The sequence below is a fragment of the Phyllobates terribilis genome, unplaced genomic scaffold (genome assembly GCF_046119375.1).
Source record: "Phyllobates terribilis strain yellow unplaced genomic scaffold, ASM4611937v1 Scaffold_2__4_contigs__length_985480577, whole genome shotgun sequence".
NCBI classification, from domain to species: Eukaryota; Metazoa; Chordata; class Amphibia; order Anura; family Dendrobatidae; genus Phyllobates; species Phyllobates terribilis.
In genome coordinates, this window is record NW_027362762.1 from 854,474,752 (window position 1) to 854,493,003 (window position 18,252).

Consider the following 18,252-nt stretch of genomic DNA (forward strand, 5'->3'; position numbering starts at 1 on the left):
GCTAGTACTGAACTGATCATTTACATATAAGAAAAACATGAATTTCTCTAGAAAAAGCCATCGGATTACAGATATCAATGTATCACTTTATTCAGCTTCCTAGCACCTACATGTCCATACAGACGGCTTAGGAGGGTTAATCCTACTGACAGATTGATTCCCGATAAGAATGTAGGGCATGGCAGGTGCAATAGAATTCTGCCACATTCTGAATCATAAATCTGACCCAATGTGGGCTTTTTTTTGCAATTTATCATTCATGATAGAAAAAAAGGAAAATAAATCAGAAAGTGAGAGAACAGCATTATATAAAACAAACAATAAATCTAATGTGCTTTTACAACGTGTAACTGTTGTATTGTGTTGACAGGGCTACCTGTCGACTAGCGTCAGTCATCTAACAGCACAAAAATGTGTTACTTTCCATGAAGGTCACACAATTTTCATGAAGGGTGTCATGGGAAAAGAAAATTAATTACATATAAATTACATAAAATCAGCCCCATGCAAATTCAATAAGTCTTCATTCACATGCACTAGGATGACCTTCAGTTCGGTATATAGTGTCCAGTATGGGATGAGCCCAAACTGTGACTTCTGTTCAGTGGGTTCCACACATGCGATGTCAATACCTCTTTGTATCTCTCAAGTTCCTGCGCAAAAGTCTTCTCATGGAAGAGGGCTTGTAATCTCTCCTGCGCATAGTTGTGACAAAGCTCCTCAAAAGTAGCACCACGTCCCTGTTTTACCAGATCTGGGTTCTGAAAGCCTGGGGTGTCCACGATCATGATGGAGCACAGGGAATGCTGGCTGGATTTCAAGGCTCTGCCAAAGCAACAAAGAAAACACAAAAGGTACAGGATTACAGGCAAAATTACAGAAAAGGATAATGTCGCGTGTGAAACGTTCTCAAGCTGGCACGCATCCACCGAGGATTTCAGCAGCTCATTTCAGGAAGAATAATAAGCATTAGCTTCTGCATATTCACTTACGCCTGCTATCAGCTACAATATTAATAGCAACAAGGAAACATAGGAAAAATAATAATAATAAAAATAAATAAAAAACAGACAAGTCAAAGCTCCGCATATCTATAATAAACTGGGCAAATGGATGGCGCTTTACAGAAAGTACACTTTCTCTGCCAGCTAGTAAAAGCCTCATCCAGTATTTAAACCGCACATATAAAAGATTGGAAGCGCGGCTATGAACATAAGAACATAAATAACTTTTAGCGAGTGCAGCAGAGTAATGTTACCCTATGCACTGCAGAAGAACCCTACAATCATGAATCTCTCCGTGATAAGCTCCAGAGCAGGGAATCCTCCGCGCCCGCTCACATACAGAGCAATAAAGTGATTTATACGTGCCCAGCGAGCTCTGATTAACCACTACAGAGAGAGGGCAATGCATTCTCATGTGTGTCCTCACGCATTCATCACACAGCACAGGTTTACAGTCTTCAGCCTCTAAACTGCTCAAGTGGCGGTGTCATTACCTGGTGGTCATTACCCACTCACAATGTGGAGAGGTTTTCTTCTTATAAAAGCAGTGCAGGTGAAATAAAAGCAGGCGGCCCAATGGAATTAAATGCAATTACTGGTTGTATTGTGGGTTTACATGTTGGGGTAAAGTAGTCCGTCTACATCATCTGTATGGGTTTAACATACAATCAATAAATGATTGAAAATCCCATGGATAAAGAAGCAATGGCTGCAATGGTTTACAGACCGAATTTGTATAGGGCCCATAAAATCCAGCCGGAGGCTTACAACTAGAGAGGAGCGGACCCGTGGATGGTTGGGTTCATCGGATTCCAGCGAACTTTAGTCCAAAGTTTGGTTACCAGAACTCTACCCAAATCCCATAGAAGTCCGGAACTTTGATACTATAAAATTGTCATAGCAACATGTCTCTCTCTCTAGCATCTGAACTCCGAACACTAACACAGACGTACGGGATAAGTCAGTGTTCAGAGATCAGCACCAGACACTAGGTGTCAGGTACGAACCCCGAACTTCAAAGTTCGGGTTCGGTCATCTCTACTTACAACCAACCTCTAGTTAATAGAACAGAAAAGAAGGGGGTTAATAAATTGGCCCTTAAGACAGATGTGGTAACACGGAATAAAAAATAGGTCCACAGAGCACCCCCATGTCATAAAGGGTTATTCCCAGACTCAAATTATTACAGTAAATGTATACTTATTGTTAATATATAGCCTACGCCCAACATAACATTTCTTTCATGTAGATTCACATAGCTGCATGGGGCAGTCTTATTCTTACACTGCTTCTTAAACTACATTTTCCAGGAGCCCCCTTCTTCTCCTCAGTGCTGCAGAACCCTTTCTCCCGCTCCTGAGTGTTAATGAGGAGTTCTACCTCTCTAAGTTGACGACTTAGATTAGCTTGATGATATGTCAAATATATGTCATGGATGCAGCTAAATGCAAAATTCACTATTCTTCTGTGCACTGAATTCTCCTGTACAAGTCCCTGCCATCCTGATTTAATGCTCTGCGATACACATCAGTATAGCTGCCTGTGTGTTTTTACATCATTGCCCTGTTAACAGACTCGCTTGATATATATGGCAGAGGATTATCTTCTGCTATATGCATCAACAGATAGGCATTTGAGGTTCACATCACCAAGGAGTCTGCTACAGGTGTCAAGCACTATGCTCTTGAGCCAAATTATTACAAACTCCCTTGTGGAGGAGTGCAAGACAGTTGAGTCATGCTGATGTAGATGGCAGTAGATCAAATTGGACTGGTAGAGTTATGTACAGACCACACTGTGGACAGAAGCTAAGAGTGTGTTGAAAATGTAGAATACACTACATCAGAGACGGAGGCAGAGCAGAACTGCGCTGCGTATGATCAACCAGGAGCACTGGAACTATAGAGCCTGGAGGGGAATCCTTTGGGAAAAGATATGCGCAAATAAAAGCAGATTTAAAAATGAGTTATATTGGCAAAAATTAATGAATATGTGTACATTATTGTAAGACCACAATTTAATTTGGGGAATAGTTTGTATGGAAAGAAAAAAAAAACACAGCCTCTGTGGGGAAAAAAAAAAAGATTGCAGCAGGTAATCTTGGATGAGACTCGCCTATAGATTTCAATGAGTGCACAAAAAGAACAAAATGCCATATAGACACCATCAATACAGCATCCATTTTTAACTGATCAATTACAAATAGGACATAGAAAGCAACATTTTTTTAATTAATTAATTGTGGGTGTAAAGAATGGATGTTATTTAGATGTAACAAACAGATTTATGTAAGACATACCGAAGACACAAGGATGAAAATTAATGTCCTTTTTTCCTAGATGAAAAACAAAGGACTTTTCATATGCTCATGTGAACTTAGACCAATATAACAGCACTGCTATTTAATACAGTGGAATTATTGATCGCAAATAGAAAAAAGCCATCATTGGATATTGTGGTATAGATTTACTAAAACAGTCTAAACTTAAAACTCACAGTAATACAATGCACCAAATTTATCACAGTGCTTAATGCTGGATTATACATTGGGAGCATATTCAGACACTTATACCTAAGTTTACACAACGTGTTAGTTGGTTTACACTACGTCCTTGATCATTACAAAAAAAGAGAAATTTTGGTAAGCTGTGTCATTTCAGGCCAAACTCCCCCTTAAAGGGGTATTTCCATCACCAAGATCCTATGCCAATATGTAGTAGGTGTAAAAATATTATTTGCAAATACCTCGAATTAGAAATTTAGTATAGTTCTCCTGATAAGCCATGTGGCTTTTTTCATGCAGGGCAGTGCGTTAGCTTAGATATCCATGGTTATGACCACTCATATAGAGACAGTTAGTTAGTTGCCAGTGGTCATAACTATGGATACCTATGCTACCGCAATGCCCTGCTTGGAGAAAGACATAGCTTATCAGAAGAACTATACTACATTTCTAATTGGTGGTGTTTGCTATTATTATTATTATTACTACTACTACTACTACTACTACTACTACACCTACTACAATTGAGATTGGATCTTGGAGTTGGGAATACCCCTTTAATTTCTCACCAAGCCATGCTCTCTTTTTGCTAGGCCATGACCTTCTGTCATGCAAGTAGGAAAAAGCATCAAATACACATTTGGCATTTGCAACAGTTCTTTGGCACAGCTTGAGCAGTTAGCCTAATAAACTTCATAGTTATGTTATATGATGGTGGCTATAAAGCAAGCAATATTGGCAGTAACAATTTCAATTTTTCTGGCTGATAATATGGTGAAAACCAAACCAACACCAGGTGGATATCTGTCAAAATATTGATGGGGTAAGTTGGCTGTTTGTTCAGTAGCTAATGTCCTTGCGTTAGCTCACTGATGACATACAGATAGTGTTGGAGACTCTTTTCTAGGGGCATAGGACGTGTCATTACACAGTTGGGGTGACCTGAACAGCAGATTACAGTCTACCATACTGAGGATGTCGGCAAACAACCAGCTCCTTGACGAAACCATCTACAACCAGATTTAATAACTGTAAAAGCCAATGGGGCAATTTCCACAAAATGAACCAGTTACATATTTTTGACATAAAGAAAACATTTAATAACGGCCCATTCGGTCCTTTCATTCATAATTATGACAATTATCATTCTGGTTCAACAGTATTGCCTTACAGGAGAGAGATGGTGAAGGAGACCGGCACGGTCTGTGAACAGACGCCCCTCCTTCCTTCATTCTGCGCGCACACCGTAACTTACACTCAAGTGAGGAATAAATCACTCGCTTGATGGATGACGGCAACACAATCCATTTAAAGAGTGAACATCAACAACAGCGACTGGGCCACAATTCACCTGATCACAAGACAGATGCCCTACTTACCAGAATGTTAAAAGACTTTTCTATGTGAACAGACACGTGAGAAAGGGGCAGAAATACACCAGGAAAGCCGTTACACCATCACTATTACGGGAACCTAGGTGCACAATTTATTCATCATTATTATAATTAATACACATGCTACAAATACGCCTTCTACAGGGGGGAAAAAAAGTATTTATTCAGCCACCATTTGTGTAAGTTCTCCCACTTAAAAAGATGAGAGAGGCCTGTAATTGACATCATAGGTAGACCTCAACTATGAGAGACAAAACGAGAAAACAAATCCTGAAAATCACATTGTCTGATTTGGAAAGAAATTTTTTTCAAATTTTGGTGGAAGATAAGTATTTGGTCAATTACAAAAGTTCATCTCAATACATTGTTATATTTCCTTTGTTGGCAATGACAGAGGTCAAACGTTTTGTGTAAGTCTTCACAAGTTTGGCACCGACTGTTGCTGGTATGTTGGCCCATTGCTCCATGCAGATCTCCTCTAGAGCAGTGATGTTTTGGGGCTGTAGCTGGGCAACACGGACTTTCAACTCTCTCCAAAGGTTTTCTATAGGGTTTAGATCTGGAGACTGGCTAGGCCACTCCAGGACCTTGAAATGCTTCTTATGAAGCCACTCCTTCGTTGCCCTGGCGGGTGCTTTGGATCATTGTCTTGCTGAAAGACCCAGCCACGTTTCATCTTCAATGCCCTTGCTGATGGAAGGAGGTTTGCACTCACAATCTCACGATACATGGCCCCATTCTTTCATGTATATGAATCAGTTGTCCTGGTCCTTTGGCAGAGAAACAGCCCCAAAGCATGATGTTGCCACCCCCATTCTTCACAGTAGGTATGGTGTTCTTTGGATGCAACTCAGCATTCTTTCTCCTCCAAACACGATGAGCTGTTTTTCTACCAACCAGTTCTACTCTGGTTTCATCTGACCAAAAGACATTCTCCCAATACTCTTCTGACTCATCCAAATGCTCTATAGCAAACTTCAGACAGCCCGGACATGTAATGGCTTAAGCAGGGGGACAAATCAGGCACTGCAGGATCTGAGTCCCTGGCGGCGTAGTGTGTTACTGATGGTAGCCTGTGTAATGTTGGTCCCAGCTCTCTGCAGGTAATTCACTAGGTTCCCCAGTGTGGTTCTGGGATTTTTGATCACCCTTCTTGAGGTCATTTTGGCCCCACGGGGTGAGATCTTGTGTGGAGCCCCAGATCGAGGGAGATTATCAGTGGTCTTGTATGTCTTCCATTTTCTAATTACTGCTCCCACAGTTGATTTCTTCACACCAAGCTGCTTGCCTATTGCAGATTCAGTCTTCCCAGCCTGTTGCAGGGCTACAATTTTGTTTCTGGTGTCCTTCGACAACTCTTTGGTCTTCACTATAGTGGAGTTTGGAGTGTGACTGTTTGAGGTTGCGGACAGGTGTCTTTTATACTGATAACAAGTTCAAACAGGTGCCAGTACTACAGGCAATGAGTGGAGGACAGAGGAGTCTCTTAAAGAAGAAGTTACAGGTCTGTGAGAGCCAGAAATCTTGCTCGTTTGTAGGTGACCAAATACTTATTTTCCACCAAAATTTGAAAAAAAATTTCTTTCCAAATCAGACAATGTGATTTTCAGGATTTGTTTTCTCATTTTGTGTCTCATAGTTGAGGTTACAGGCCTCTCTCATCTTAAGTGGGAGAACTTGCACAATTGGTGGCTGACTAAATACTTTTTTTTCCCCACTGTATCAGGAAGGGCATGAGACTGCTGCAGCCAATCACTGTCTATATAGTTGGAACGGAGTGTACAGAGACTGGTGGGGAACCTGGTCAGTTGGGGAAGAAAAGTGGAGTGGGATTGGTGAAGTTTGTACAATTTTATTTATATTTTTAAAAGAGGACCTGTCACCATGATTGTGGATTGTCCTGATGAAGAGGTTTGATTACCTCGAAACGCGTTGACAAATAAAACCGCATCTACACTCCTTTTGGTTTCCTATTGTGTATCGAATCTCTGTAATTGCGGCTTTACACCCAACTCATCTTCCAGCATTTGTTTCCAGGTCAAAAGTAGCTCCCCCCGAGTAAGACATTTTATGTTGTTATTTTAAATATCCAGAAATAAGGACATTTTTATTTGGTGCCAATTGTTATAGCCTTTACGAGTAGGAGTGGCGCATAGGACCCTGTGGAGGAGTATCTCCAGGTTGCTCTGCATAATTATCCTGTAAGCCACACCTACTTGTAAAAAAAAAAATGCTCTAAATAAAAAGGCCCCCATTACTAGAACTGTATAGCAAATTTTAAAAGTACCAAAAAAAACCCCAGAACCCTCAGGGGAGCAGTGGGAATAACACGAGAGCAAAAACTGCCTGGCCACTTTTGACATAGTGACAGGTCCTCGTTAAATACGGTTTCCCCACCAACAAAATTAATTTAAATTGATTATCGTAAACAGGGTTGTGGAGTCTGAGTCGGAGTCGTGGAGTCGGTGTCCATTTTGGTGGAGTCGTGGTCGGTATAAAATGGACTGACTCCAACTCCTAAAATATATAATAAATTGGGTACAGTAGTTCAATGCAGTTTGTGGGGAATATTTTTTCATAAGAATTTGGGAAAGTTATGAAATGTCCTATAAATGTCTGTCCTATTCCTGATCTAAGGGTCTAGACTTTTAGCTGAGATGAATCTGTGCTGCAGTAAATTTATCACTTAAACATGAGCCATGTATGAGGGAGTCGGAGTTGGAGTCGGTGTCATGGAAATCGTGGAGTCGGAGTTGGAGTCGGAGGTTTGGCTTACCGAATCCACAGCCCTGATGGTAAAGAGTAGAAATAAAAAGTTAAAATTTTTTGGTAATGGCAATGGGTCCTCTTGCCCAGATCATATGCTGCCCATATGGTGGAGCAGTCCCTGGCTTGAACACTATGTAGGTCCGTCTCCTTAGAGAACAAATAACACTCGACAGCCACAATTAGGGACACAATTATCAGACCCCAGAATTCTGAAACGTATGCGAGTTGCTATATAATAGATATTTTGGGGCAGATTTATTTATGCGGCTACACCAAATTTCTGGAGTAAAAAAGTTGAAAGCTTAATAATTAATATAATAATTTGAGATTTCAACATTTTCCAACGCGCATACCACTTTTCTAAAAACTGAATATAATTTTCCTGTACAAATCTACCCCAGCTTATGGGTGGCATACATATGATTTTCAGGTACCCGCACAGAAAGCGTGCCGAGCATGATAAATCCCCCCATTATGTTCTGGTTTACACGAATGAAGCCCTCACTAGGCCTCAAGGTCAACAATGGACCTTTCTCATCACAACAGACACGGGCTTTATTTGATAGATGAGGTGTGGAAATGCCCTCTTGTCAGTCACATTCAGTCATATTACTGGACATGCCTGTTCCCATTTGCCTCTGCATTTTCCTTACTATTAAATGGCAGCAAAAGGACACATATTTCTTTGTTTTACAACCGGCTTTTATGTGCTCATATCTGGGACCAAGAATTATTACAGTCATTCAGCTTCACTGAAACTATGGGACCGTATACCTTAAATAACCACTAAAGCCAAATGGAAGCGGAATAAATCTGGAGAACGCAGAGAGATCCGGCTCCTGATACAAATTGTCTGCAGACACTATAGATGATTGAGGAGTATTGCAGCCTCTGTAACAGTGTTGGTGAGGCTGGAGGGAATCTGCTTGGTCTCCATACTAAGGAATTTTATCTCTCAAAAAAGATATGGATACCTATGAGGGCATTTTTTTTTTTTTTTTTACTTAAAAGCATGCATTTTGGACAAAAAAAATGTGCAATTGTGTTTCATTACAATTTTTCACCATTTGCCTTCTATAGCCTTTACTGCTGGCTGAGGAATGAGTCAACTAAGAATCCATCAGTGAGCTTTTTTTCTGACAGACCTTGCAACTTTTATCAGTCTTTTCCTTAGTTCCAATCATCTGCGTTTGAATTGTATGAAAGATCAGATCTCCTTTGATGTTGTTTGTGGTCATAAGTCAGCACAGAGGAGCTCAGACACATAAAAGTAGTCAACTCCGAGTTACAACGAGCTGATAGATCCTTAGTTAACCGCATTCTGCAGCCAGCAATGTGCAGGGAAACAAACAGCCTTAAGCCGGAGTCACACTACCGTATAACACAGTCAAGTGCTATGCGAATCCACAGCACTGGTCACTACTGAGCGTGTACATAAAGTGCAGCACAGATTCATCTCAACTAAAAGCCGAGATCCTTAGATCAGGAACAGGACAGACATTTATAGGACATTTCATAACTTTTCCAAATTCTTATGAAACCATTTACAGCACATACGGCATTGTACTACTGTACCCAATATATTATATATTTTAGGAGTCTGAGTATTTTAGACCGACTCCAACTCCACCAAAATGGACACTGACTCAGACTCCACAGCCCTGGCTGGAACGCAATGTAAAAGCAGCCTTAAATGCATCAAATTTATCAAAGTGTGGTTTGAGTATTATCCGGTTTGATAAATCTGGAAAATTTTAGGCCTGTTTGGGCTTACATTTTTGCCAGAAATTCGCAACACCAATTTGGCACTTTTTTTTTGGGGGGGGGGCATGCACATAGTCGCATGTAAAGCCCTTTCCTCCCTTCTTAGAAGCCACATCCTTTTCAGGGAAGCCTCAACCCCTTTTCGGAAAAGGTGAAAAAAGTGTCAAAAGCACATACATAAGAAATGTGGTGCAAATCATCAAAGAGTTTCCTGGCACAAATAAGTTCTGGCGCAATTAGCTTGATAAATCTCATCATGCTGGATGAGGGGATATTAAAAAATACAGATCATCAAATTTAGATTGATTATTGCACTTATTTCATTTTACTTATTTATAGAACGCCTTTAATTCCGCAGCGCTTTACAGACACCGTTATCATTGTCCCCATTGGGGCTCACAATGTAAATTTCCTATCAATAAGTCTTTGGAGGAGTGTGGGAGGAATGTCAAACATACAAACTCCCACCAAGGACAACATCTGTAAGGATTTTAACCCAGGTCCCCAGCGACAGAGCTACAGTGCTAACCACTGAGCCACCATGCTGCCCTGATTCTAATAACTCGTTTTAGTCTTGGCCGAATGTGGAGAGTAGGAAGCACAAGGACACTGCCGTCCCAGCGAGATAAATAGGGGTTACAGAAAGATTGTAAATATCTTTCCCTGAATACATATTTACTAGACAGTAAATGATTCAGTTAAATTGCCAAAAATAAATGTTGTAATGCAATCGAGATCTGTTTAGGATATATAAAAAAAAAAAAAAAAAAAAAATCGAATAAAAATAGGTTTCAACACTTTCTGGTGACTTGTCACCCACCATACCTGTTTAGCAGCGAGATGAGCAGTGTAAACAGCTCAGAGTACAAGCCGGAGGCCATCCCTTCCAGGCACTCTAAAGCCGACAACTTGGAACCTGTGTGCGGAGAAACAAAATCACAAGGTAAATGCGAAACATAAAAATTAGTTATAAGTGTTCGTTACTCGAGTTTGCCGAGGGTGCTCGGGTATGCACAGAGCATCGCGGGGGCTCGAGTGACATGTTCGCGTCCCCATGTTTCGCGGCTGTTAGACAGCCACAAAACATGTGGAGACTGCCCATGTTTGTCAGGCAGGATACAAACTTAAAGGGGTTGTCCACTACTTTAAAACTGATGACCTATCCATAAGGCAGGTCATCAATATAAGATTGGTTGGGGCCCAACACTCAGAAACCCCACCAAATCTTATATAAATGATCAGTAACCAATATAAAATTTGTGGATAACCCCTTTAAGACATAAAGTAACCACAGAGGATTAACAAATACTGGAGCAACTAAGCACTGAACAGAAGTGGTGTCCATATTTATGTGTAGCAGTCACATTTAGTCAGGGAGGCAGTCACTTTGTGGAGCTACTTTAAAGAATCACTCCTCTTCCTCCTCCCATCAAACTTTTTATCCTCTTACTATATTGCACTATGTACTTACAATTGCTCATTTTGCCTTTCTACCCAGCTAATTCTTCTCTTTTCCATTAGGTCTATGACATCACGTGATTAAAAACAGACTAGCTGAATCCTTCTAAGCTCTATGTAGAAACAGGAGGTCAACTTTCTCTGCATGAGTCATCATTCAATGCTAAAGTTAATGGCAGGGGGGAGGGGCAGAGCAGCTGGGTGAGGAGTTGAAGAGGGGAATGATTTCTGCAAGGACAGAAACTTCCTGTTTCTACATAGAGGAGCGAAAAGAGAAGAATTAGCTGGGTAGAAAGGCAAAATGAGCAATTGTAAGTACACAGTGCTGTATAATATGATGATTTTAATATATTAAAGAGGGTAAAAATGTTGATGGGAGTGCTTTTTTAATAATGGTGGAGCGATCTGATGGGAACCAGCAGGGAATATAGACTATGTAATTTTCCTGTATAATTGTCAGGGGAATATAGAACAGTTGTAATAATAACTTAACAGGACAAAAAGAAGCAAAGGTGGAGTTTCCCCTGTTGTAATGAAGCTGAATTGATACTTGTGCTGCCGTGGACCACTGGCCTTGGCTGATACAAGTTTAGACGTACAAGTGAACTGCAACCGGAGCGAGTAGGTAGACAGACGGGTAAGTAAGGTCAGCGTGTCCTATCATCATGCAGGTCACCAGTACGGCAGGACTCGGTCGGGGCCACCACATTACACAGTCACTTATGCTCTGTATTATGCTTTTGTCTAATTGAAAACGTCAAGAGCAAAAGCAACAAGCAAAAAAAATGAAAAAGAAAATGTCAGCCGAACATCTGAGGCTGCGAAGGAGATGTTTCAATTAAAGGCCGGAAATTCTACATTTTAAAAAGGTTAAGAAACTTAAAGTCAACAGAAAATTGTAGAGATTATAAAAAAGGGACCAGCGTTTCACGGAAGTCGAGCCATCTTTTAATATCGGGAAAGCATAATGAAACAAAGTTGTAAATGTCATCACAAAGCATTATGGAAAATGTAGCATTTATTTATCAAGAATATCAAAAAGTTAAGTTGCAGTTAAACGGATGCTCCAATTTAAGCCCCCATGCACATTAGATAGATTGAACGATCGCCAGCCAGACAGCCTGTCATCTCTCCTGACTCCCCCCATACACAGGAGTCCTCGGCTAAAGTAGCTGTCCTCCAGGAGAAAGATGTCTGTCTTGTTACTGCCACCTATTGGAGGTAGCTACTATTGACGATCGAGCGTGTCAGACAGGCAATCTCTGCATTTGTCACAGCTGTCAAACAGCCGTGACACTTGCAGGCACGACGACATTAAAAGAAAAGACGAGCAGGCCAAAATACTCAGCGAGCACCGGAGCGTGCTCACCGAAAGGGTTAATAGAACACACTCGATCATCACTAGTACCTACCCTATAAGTTAATCTCTGACCAAGTTCACACAAAGCGTTTATTTTCTGGAAAAGATCGGGCAAAAATGCAAAGGGAACGAGTCATGTGAACACAGCCTTAACACACCTTGCAACATGACTAGATAAATTAGCCATCAGAAATCAATATGTAGCAGCCATGTCTCAGAAACAGTGGTCTGTGAATGTGGTTCTAGATGGTTATGCCCCCCCAAGTCATTATACAAGGCTCAGTAAAGGGTCAGGCATGGACTTAGAGGGTAGCTAACTGCAAATATGGCGGTAGAGACCGTTATTTTCCTGTTACCCTGCAGACATCGATGGACGATATGCTACAGGCAGCCATAAAACTAATCACAAAAAAACATACAGAACCTTTTGCTCCGAAGAATCGAGCCCATCCATGAATTACATGGCTGATAATTCCAACATAGCCAACAGGTAATGTATTTCTTTTATCAGTATCTATCCATTAGTGTTTATAGTGCCCAGCATTTCTAATAGATGGTCTGGAGAGGGCTCATAAGAGAGAACTACACTGATAGAAGGTGCACAGACAACTTGCAAAAATTTCCATCAAATATTAAAACACAGTAGCCCGAACAGTAATAGCCAATTTTCTAGAAACAGGTTTTTAATTCATTTGTTGAGTAATGAGATCTTGATCTCCGCAAATAGAAGCGAGTCTGTGTTTCTCCGCCACTTACCTGGTCCATCTCCTTGGCTTGCATCATCCAGGCCTTGACGGAAGGAGGTTGATTTCTGCAGGCCACTGGTTTTAGGTTGGTGCTTGAATATTGATGAGGAAAGTTCTTCCAGAGAGCAGCCCAGGAGATATGCAGCTTTCTGTGCCCACTCGTGCCGGGCAAACTGCTTTCTGCCAGCTTTACAAGAACACAGAATATTAAATGAAGAGCGAAACTTTAACAATCAGCAATGTACAGAATATCAGATAGGTTATCGAGGTGAGGGGATGATGGAGATGTGAGACTTCACTAGGAGAACATCAAACATCTATGTATCTGTTCTGGCTCCAAAAACGAGACTAGGTGACTATTCGGTGGCATACGGACTCCCGATCGACCATGTAGAATGTAGCCATGAAGACTCAATGTCTTACTGTACATAAGCCGTCAAGTCGGTGGGATACTAAGGTCAGTAGGATTCTTTACCCCAATCAGCTACAAATTGTATTACATATATGTATTAGGTATTAATCAATTGCGTTTGAAGGGAAGCTGTCACATTGTACATGCAGTTCCATCTGTGGACAGCATGGTAGAGAGAAGGAGAAGCTGAGCAACAGGATAGATCGGTTTGTTGGAAAACATGCAATAGAACTTGTAGTTTATTCATTGGAATCCCTGGTGTCTGTATGTATAGGAGTCCAGTGGGCGGTCCTACTCCGTGATTGACAGCTATCTCTGCAGGAACAGTCATACAGGCAAGACTGTTAATCACCGAGTAGAACCGCCCACTGGACTCCTATGTGTATGAACACCAGGGATTTGACTAAATAAAAAACAGAACCTAAGTTCAAATCAAAATAAGCAAATACCCTGCAGTAAATAAATAAATCACAATAGTGCATGAAAATATAAGTTAACATGTTAACCAAGTACCCTATATTATTTTCATGCACTATTGCTACTTATTTACTGCAGGGTATTTGCTTAATTAGTTTTTATCTTAGGTTTTATCTCTTTAGTGGCCAGTGTGAGCATACATCTAAACGCTGCATGCACACCAACTTATATTCCAGTTCATCGCTTTAGGTTTTTGTTTCAGGTTTTTTGCGCTCTGTGGAAATAAAGGTGTAGCCTGCCTTTTCTTTGCACAGGACATTACACCTATGGCTGGGTGTCCATTAGCTGGCTCTCAGTCCTTCTCAGCCTTTATTCACATTACATCACTTGACACGTGGTAAGGTTTTAATACTACAGTTAGGACTGTTCCAAATAGGGTCACCGTGACGTGGTTGGATGGCTTTTATGTTTTTTTTAGATCAAAATATGTTAACTAAGTACCCTATATTATTTTCATGCAATGTCTTTATTTACTGCAGGGTATTTGCTGATCATATTTTTATCTCTGGTTTGGTCTGTTTAATGGCCAGTGTGAACATGCGCTTACATGCTGCACGCACACCAACTTATATTCCAGTTCATCTCTTTAGGTTTTTGACTAAAATTCAGCCTATACTGAAACATTTCCTATATGAAGATGTACGTCAATCTGATCGGCTCCTCCTGCTCTATAACAACCTGTCTGATTTTTTTTTTTTCAGGAGTCCCATAGAAGTGAGTTTAGAGAGATGAGCATTAGTATCCATACTACGCACAGAGGACATCAGACCGGTCGAGCACTCGGTGGTGGGACCCTCCTTTATTGAATATTTATGAATTTTCCGGTGGCCTTCCTCCTTCCCCCTCTAAAACCTTGGGGTCGCCTATAAATGAGTTACTGACCTAGAGAGGTACAATAATGCTCGGGTTCAGTCACCGCCGTAGCACCACAGCATCTTCACGTTAGGTTGCCCCAGGACCCTCGCTCATTATGCACGTGTGCATAAATCCTAGTTCATGTTAGAGAACCCCTATTAAGGTATACTGTTGTAATGTATGGACATGATGGACAACAGGCTATATTGTGTATTACTTGAGGAGCAAAGAAACCCTTAATAAAATGGAAAATCACTATATGGAAATGTCAGAAGTGATGCCAGCTCTGGAGTGACAATACTCTTGGCAGAGAGTCTAAGAAACACAAAGATGAAACAATATTAAGTCACCCAGACGAGGCGCAGGCATGAGAGAAGAGAAACTCCAGTGTCAATAAGACAATGACACAATTAAACCGCTGTCATACTGTGACCGGTACTGGGAGACCGGGCAGGGATAGGAAGCAACAAATTCACTTGGAGGTGATATGAAAAGAGAATGATGAAACGCGTCTTTACCTTCATCTGCTTCTGTATTGCAACGGAGCAGCATGCAACATGCAAATAAAAACACGCAGTTAGAAAACAGACAAACAAAAGTCTAATTGTTATGTAGTTTACAGCTCCGAATACAAAGGAATTTTATAAAAAGGGACAGAACAGTTTGCTAGAAAAGTCACAACACGGCTACCTCCCTGCACTGACCATAGGTGCTGCCAAATTACCGGATCCTATCGTGTGATCGCTGCAGGAGGATAGGAAAATGCCTTCACTTACAAAGTTGAAAGCTGCTCTCAATTTTTGCCAGTAATTAACAACACGATCCTAAAAATTCTTTAGGTTCAGAGACTCCATTGGGTATTTGTTTTGCTTTCCCAGTCGAGGAGTTTGTGTGTGAAGAAATTTTGATTTTCTACTTGAATTAGATGCGCCTTCACTGGACTCGTCCGATATTGACGGATACGGTCAACGCGCTAATGAGGAGATGTCGATCGGACATGTCTGATCACTTTGTTTTCCCGGCAGACAGGTCTGATGGCGGCTTTCTCATAGAGAGAACTAAAACATTCGTTCAGCCAAGCGCTTCTGTGTTCTCTGAGAAAGATGCCGACAGGTTTCTCTGCCAGCGACTTATCTGTTAGAGAGCAAGAGGAATGGCAGTCCGAAATTGGAAATGCCTGATCGACATGGGAGAGGCAGCAGAGACGGCTGCCGTCTGAAAGATCGGCTGAAGCATCGTTCGGCCAACAGCCATCTAATGTATGGGGACATGACTAATTTGGGTGGGTCTAGATCTTGATAAACTGTATTATGTGATTCATTAAAAAAGTTTTTGTATTTGTATTGGACATTTATTTGTACACCTTTCACACATTGTGCTTTGTTTAGCTGGCACCTTAAATATTTACCATTAAAAGGATATGGACACTTTTTTTTTCTACTTAAAGTATTTTGGGCTTAAAGTCATCTTTGCAGTTTGGTTTAATTAAAAAATGTTGCATCTTTTGGCTTTTATAGGCTCTTTGCTTCCCTGCACACTGCTGGATGTGGAGTGAGTTGACCAGTAAACAGAGAATCCATCAGTGAGCCATTCTGACAGGGAGTTCGGCCTCATTTACAATGCAGTGTTCAGGAGACTAATGTCAAACTGACCCAAAATCGGCCATTTAATATGTAGCCACAAAGACCCCATGTCTTACTTTTTCATACCAGCTCGGGTGTAATATATACAGAGCTATTTATAGGGAGAAGATCTTCATGCATATGATGAAATGTTCCAGAGGAAAATTGCACGGCCTATAAGTCTCCTTATCCTGGCATGTCACTCTCCATAAGGAGAAACCTTACTCCTTAGACCTCTGATGAAATGTTCCAGAGGAGCCTTGCATAGCCTATAAGTCTCCTTACCTGGACATTTCAGGGAGGTCATTCTCCATAAGGAGAAACATTACTCCTTACACCTCTGATGAAATTGGGACACAATATGACTGTGCACATGGAGGTCTTATTGTGTGTCCCAACGTAACTAATCCGCTGTGGACTTTTTGAAGCGGCAAAACCCACACCTATGCATGTTTATTTTATTGTTGATTTGAGGGATATCCACAGCATAAATTAACATGGTGCAGATGTAGCACCTCAAGTCAATATTCCCATGTGGATTAATTATGTAGCATGTCTATTTAATAAAATCTAATAGACCATAATTTTCTACCTGCAAACCTGCAGCAGAAAATCGACAATTCATTTGCTATGTGTGAACAAACCCTTAAAGTCCACTTAGGACCACAGACAGTAGGAGATAAGTCCTACAGGTTCCTCACAGAACCAGAAGATCTTGTATACAGCTGTACTCTCTTACCTACAAGTACTGTTGTTACTAATCATTTATTGTCCCTTGCCAGTAATTAGCTTCAGATTTATTACACCTCGTGTCCCCCGCGCCGTATGATGGACAAGTGCTAGATCGGCACAGACAGGAGGAGTTATAGGTGAAATAATTATGCAGCTTTCTCAGCACACAATTTCATCCAGATGGCTCAGACGTCCTCATGCTGACAGATTTAGTTAATGCTTCGTTTATGTTAAAAAATGTGGAGAAAGCACAAAAACTTTTCATAAATGAACATCTCCGCACCAAAGCATAAGGCGCCTTCAACAAGAGTTCAGAGGTCTAGCTCCTTGATATGTCATCTATCATCATCTTCACATTTCTCGCTAATGATCTGTAAATAAAACCCTTATAAATAATCCTATTAATCTCTCCTGCAGCGACAGACCTGGAGTCATACTGGATTAAAATGCATCAATATCCATTTCCACATACACCGAGATTAGGAGATTTAGCCTACCCTTCATTCGTGTTTCTTAACCTGAGCATTTTCTAACTTTGGTGATTACAGTTCTATTACATACAACTTTTCAATGTGGATAGTGGTGAAATGATTTGTGGATTACCGGATCAATATCTATCTATTTGCCTTACTAAGCAGCACCTATGATCAGAAAAAATAATAATATATTGTTAGAACAGCACCGGTCAATACAGATATGAACATTAGCATTGTAGTCATCACTTGTACGAACTCGCCAGAGAAAATGATCCTACAGAACTAGTGAAGGCCCACATTACATTGATTTGTGGATTCTTAAGTCAGGTTTCATAGTATCCCGATGGACGAATATTTACTTGTGGATTAATTCTGTAAGGTGTTCTCTAGTTATAGGATACTGGTGACCTATCTTCACGATGGGTCACCAATATTAAATCGATAGGTTCAGACACCCAACAGCCTCCACTGATCAGCTGTTATAAGATGTGATGGTGGCCAGGTGGAAATATCTGACGGTAACTGCTGAAAAAGAGGTCTCACTCGAGCCAATATTGACGAGGCTACTTAAAGAAGCCCTCACATCAAAATTTGTACCCTCTTCTACGTTAATTCTTCTCTTTCCCAATCGGTCTATGAAATCACGAGATTAAAAACGGACTAACTGAATCCCTTTAAGC

At 40.9% G+C, this 18,252-nt stretch overlaps 1 protein-coding gene across 19 annotated transcripts in view; it reads right to left on the bottom strand.

Moving 5' to 3' along the window:
• The window catches only part of MYO18A (myosin XVIIIA), a 386,801-nt gene that overhangs the window by 188,437 nt on the left and 180,112 nt on the right, over positions 1–18,252 (bottom strand). For all 19 annotated transcript variants that reach the window (XM_073667936.1, XM_073667934.1, XM_073667935.1 and 16 more), the window contains 3 exons: positions 13,009–13,185; positions 10,260–10,350; positions 633–825 (listed from right to left, as the gene is read on the bottom strand). In XM_073667936.1, the coding sequence (XP_073524037.1) occupies positions 633–825; positions 10,260–10,350; positions 13,009–13,185 (461 nt within the window). The remainder of the gene's footprint in view (positions 1–632; positions 826–10,259; positions 10,351–13,008; positions 13,186–18,252) is intronic.